At 45.6% G+C, this 3879-nt stretch overlaps 2 protein-coding genes across 2 annotated transcripts; one reads left to right on the forward strand and one right to left on the reverse strand.

Moving 5' to 3' along the window:
* The first annotated feature begins 6 nt into the window (after window positions 1–6).
* Window positions 7–1847, forward strand: LOC112453020. Its single transcript, XM_025013559.1, has 3 exons — window positions 7–986; window positions 1126–1664; window positions 1776–1847. Exons 1-3 carry the CDS (start codon window positions 299–301, stop codon window positions 1845–1847), a joined length of 1299 nt encoding a protein of 432 aa, XP_024869327.1. The 5' UTR covers window positions 7–298.
* Window positions 1848–1903: 56 nt separating this feature from the next.
* LOC112453019 (heat shock 70 kDa protein cognate 4-like) lies at window positions 1904–3876 on the reverse strand. The gene is made up of 2 exons (XM_025013558.1): window positions 2757–3876; window positions 1904–2641 (listed from the first exon to the last, which is right to left on the reverse strand). Exons 1-2 carry the CDS (start codon window positions 3874–3876, stop codon window positions 2160–2162), a joined length of 1602 nt encoding a protein of 533 aa, XP_024869326.1. The 3' UTR covers window positions 1904–2159.
* Window positions 3877–3879: the final 3 nt, after the last annotated feature.

The following is a 3879-nucleotide window of genomic DNA, read 5'->3' on the forward strand; positions in this document are numbered from 1 at the left end:
TTCGCCCGAGAAGATCCATTTAATTTACTAAAACCGCGTTAGGTATGAGGGGCAGCTAATGACACGCAATCTAAACTTCGTTAATGTTGCAGAAGTAATATATATCGTCCTTTATTCTACGTGAAACACCAAGGAGAACATACGATGCTTGTCAGAGTGCCTCGCCGTGTTCCCAGAAAACCTTCACTGTTCTTTCTTCAAAATATCTTGTATTGCGAGGAACTTCAATGTAATAATTTGCATCCATACTCGCTCGCAAGACGCATCGTGTCGATTAGCAAGACGCTGCGAGGCGAAAATGGAGGAGATCCATGTGCAAGTGGAAAGCAATTCACCCTCGATAGAGCACAGCTTACGTCCAATATCGTACACCTCCTGGCTCCTCGGCGTTGGCGTCCCTCGTCCGCGAAAGTGTCCGAAGGCCGTCACAATAATCCTACGTATCGTTCACTTCGCCGTGTGTTCCGTTATCGTGGCGTACGGCGCGATAGATTTCTTCACCTTCGGTAGCGTCTTCAAGAGCGACATATTCAAGATCATGTACTACATGAATAAAGTGATGTGCTACGTGTCGGCGTATTATTACGTTTATCACGGGATCAGACAATACGACAAGTGGCCGGAGCTGATGGACCGAGTGAAAGAGCTGGATCAGAAGATCAGGAGGGAAACCCCCATGAGCGACCGGCCCATAAAAAACGTGCAAGCGCTAGCGATTCTCGCGACGTTCGCTTGTGGACCTTTGTCCCTGATCGTGCACGCTTTGTATTACTATTTCATACGTCCCGAAGACATCTTCGCGTCCGACTTGCTGCTCTATTACACGATAGCCCAGTCGTTGATCAACAGCTTCGTCTTCGACGTTGTCGTCTATGTGCTGTATCACAGATTCCAAACGATAAATGAATTGATCGGTCAGTTGGACGAGCGCTTTGGCGCACCGTGGATCGCGCTCAAAATTCGGCGCATCAGAGAATTGCATACCGGTAAGTTTTTATGAATTGTAATTCGACGCGTTCGTGTACATATATATATTTGGTGTAATTTAATACAATCTATGAAGAAATTGCGATGATTATATCAATATCGAGACCGTTGTCGAATCATTTGAATTTTGTTGCGCAGGTATTTGTGATCTGGTCATCATGGTAAACGACATTTACGGCTTTCATCTCCTCCTCTGCTCGGCGAACTGCTTCACCATGGTCGTGGCTACACTATTCAGAATCTACATGGGCGTCGTCGAGAAGAACTACGCGTTCATGCTGATAAATAATATCCTTTGGATTCTGTATGCCGCGCAGTTTGGTCTGATGTGCTGTATTTGCACTCTCGCGCGACAAGAATTCAATAGAACCGGGATAATTATATATGCAACTGTGCTGAACTGCAAGCCTGCGAATCTTGGTAAACTAAACGGTGCGAGGAATCAATCAGGTCTAGAAGTGCCACCGCTGTTGGATGGCCCGGACGGCGAGCAAAATTCTAATCGGAGCAGCAATTACAACCTGAACTACGTCGTCATGGAAAATCTCTTGCGCAAAAACCTGGACCGAGACCGTGTCAGAAACGAGGTCAATGATTTTTCGATTCAACTGCAACAGCATCGAATTGCGTTCACGGCCTGTGATTTCTTTGAAATGAATAATGCTCTGCTCAGTGGTGTGAGTACACAATTTAATTTCATTAAAATTTACGTATATAGAATTAGCTGTTTTCGAATTTCCATGTAAATACAATAGCTATCGGAGCAATTAAATAAATTTATTTTTCAGTTTGTCGGGGTGATCACCACTTATCTAATAATCCTTGTACAATTTTATCGACCGGAAAATGCAATTCAATGAGCAACGCTAAGTGGAAAGTTATTGCGGCAAGGAAGATGAAAGACGAAATACGATAATTTTTTTAAATTAAATATTAATAAATATTTATTATACCAAACTTACCACTATATAATACAATACGGTACAATTACATTAACACAGCTCGTAAAATCTTCCAAAAATAAAAAACTTTTTTATAAAGATAAACTAAAATGAGCATGTTGAACTTAAGTTAACGATAGGTTGTTGAATGAAACAAAACGAAATGAAACGCAATGGTGTCAAGCTACATGAGAAAATATGAGAAAAAAAAACAGGAGTTCGCCATTTAATTTAATCGACTTCCTCGATGGTTGGTCCGGCACCACCGGCACCAGGGTTGGGTCCCGCTCCGCCAGCACCAGGGAAACCACCAGGCGCTCCGCCACTTTGATACAATTTCGTGACGATAGGACTGCAAATGGCCTCCAATTCCTTCTGCTTATCAACGAATTCTTCTTTCTCCGCTAATTGATTGGCGTCCAACCAGGAGATGACCTCGTTACATTTGGACATGACTTTGTCCTTGTCAGACGCGTCGATCTTATCCTTAATTTTGTCATCCTCCATCGTACTCTTCATGTTAAAGCAATACGACTCAAGAGCGTTCTTAGCGGAAATCCTTTCACGCTGCTGTTCATCCTCCGATCGGTACTTCTCGGCTTCGTTCACCATCCTTTCTATGTCCTCCTTCGACAAACGACCCTTGTCGTTGGTAATCGTGATCTTATTTTCTTTGCCAGTAGATTTTTCGATCGCAGAGACATTTAATATGCCTGCAAGACAAAATACATTGGATTAGAGAAAACGTTACTTAAATAACAAATAATCGAACAATATCTTCGATTATTTAACGTATAAAATATTAATGTTTGGAGCATCACAACTTACCATTAGCGTCGATATCGAAGGTGACTTCGATTTGCGGTACGCCCCTAGGCGCCGGAGGTATACCCGTCAGCTCGAATTTGCCGAGAATGTTGTTATCCTTCGTCATCGCTCTCTCTCCTTCGTAGACCTGGATAAGCACACCCGGTTGATTGTCGGAGTACGTGGTGAACGTCTGGGTCTGTTTTGTTGGTATTGTTGTGTTCCTCTTGATCAAGGCAGTCATGACGCCACCGGCGGTCTCGATACCCAACGACAACGGAGTCACGTCCAGCAAAAGCAGATCTTGGACCTCCTCGGACTTGTCTCCATGCAGAATTGCTGCCTGAACTGCCGCGCCATAAGCAACGGCCTCGTCCGGATTGATAGATTTGTTCAGTTCCTTGCCGTTGAAGAAATCTTGAAGTAGCTTCTGAATCTTTGGTATCCTAGTAGAGCCACCGACTAGAACAATGCTGTGAACTTGAGCCTTGTCCATCTTCGCGTCCCTGAGCGCCTTCTCTACAGGCTCGAGGGTGCTTCTGAACATATCTGCGCAGAGTTCTTCGAACCTAGCCCTAGTAATGGACGTATAGAAGTCGATACCCTCGAACAAGGAATCGATCTCAATGCTCGCCTGTGTTGACGAGCTCAACGTTCTCTTTGCCCTCTCGCAGGCGGTCCTCAAGCGTCTCAGGGCCCTCTTGTTGGGGCTCAGGTCCTTCTTGTACTTCCTCTTGAATTCCTGCACGAAGTGGGTCACCATTCGATTGTCGAAGTCTTCGCCGCCAAGATGCGTGTCGCCGGCGGTGGATTTCACCTCGAAGATGCCGTCCTCGATCGTCAGAATCGACACGTCGAAGGTACCACCGCCCAAGTCGAAGATCAGGACGTTCTTCTCGCCCGCAGCCTTCTTATCGAGACCGTAGGCTATCGCGGCGGCCGTGGGCTCGTTTATTATCCTGAGAACGTTCAGGCCAGCGATAGCGCCGGCGTCCTTTGTCGCCTGCCTCTGAGAGTCATTGAAATAAGCTGGCACGGTAATGACGGCGTTTGTTATTGTCTTGCCCAGGTACGCCTCCGCGGTCTCCTTCATCTTTGTTAGAACCATAGAGGACACCTCCTCGGGGAAGAAGGTCTTCATCTC

Source organism: Temnothorax curvispinosus, unplaced genomic scaffold (assembly GCF_003070985.1).
Source record: "Temnothorax curvispinosus isolate PA1 unplaced genomic scaffold, ASM307098v1 QBEX01003918.1, whole genome shotgun sequence".
Classification (NCBI taxonomy): Eukaryota; Metazoa; Arthropoda; class Insecta; order Hymenoptera; family Formicidae; genus Temnothorax; species Temnothorax curvispinosus.

Excerpts from the sequence above, each read along its gene's own strand:
- LOC112453020 (XM_025013559.1), top strand. The coding sequence starts at position 299 with ATGGAGGAGATCCATGTGCAAGTGGAAAGCAATTCACCCTCGATAGAG. Across the intron at positions 987-1,125 it reads CATCAGAGAATTGCATACCG|GTATTTGTGATCTGGTCATC; the intron begins GTAAGTTTTTAT and ends TTTGTTGCGCAG. Across the intron at positions 1,665-1,775 it reads ATAATGCTCTGCTCAGTGGT|TTTGTCGGGGTGATCACCAC; the intron begins GTGAGTACACAA and ends TTTATTTTTCAG.
- LOC112453019 (XM_025013558.1), bottom strand. The coding sequence starts at position 3,876 with ATGAAGACCTTCTTCCCCGAGGAGGTGTCCTCTATGGTTCTAACAAAG. Across the intron at positions 2,642-2,756 it reads CTTCGATATCGACGCTAATG|GCATATTAAATGTCTCTGCG; the intron begins GTAAGTTGTGAT and ends TTTGTCTTGCAG.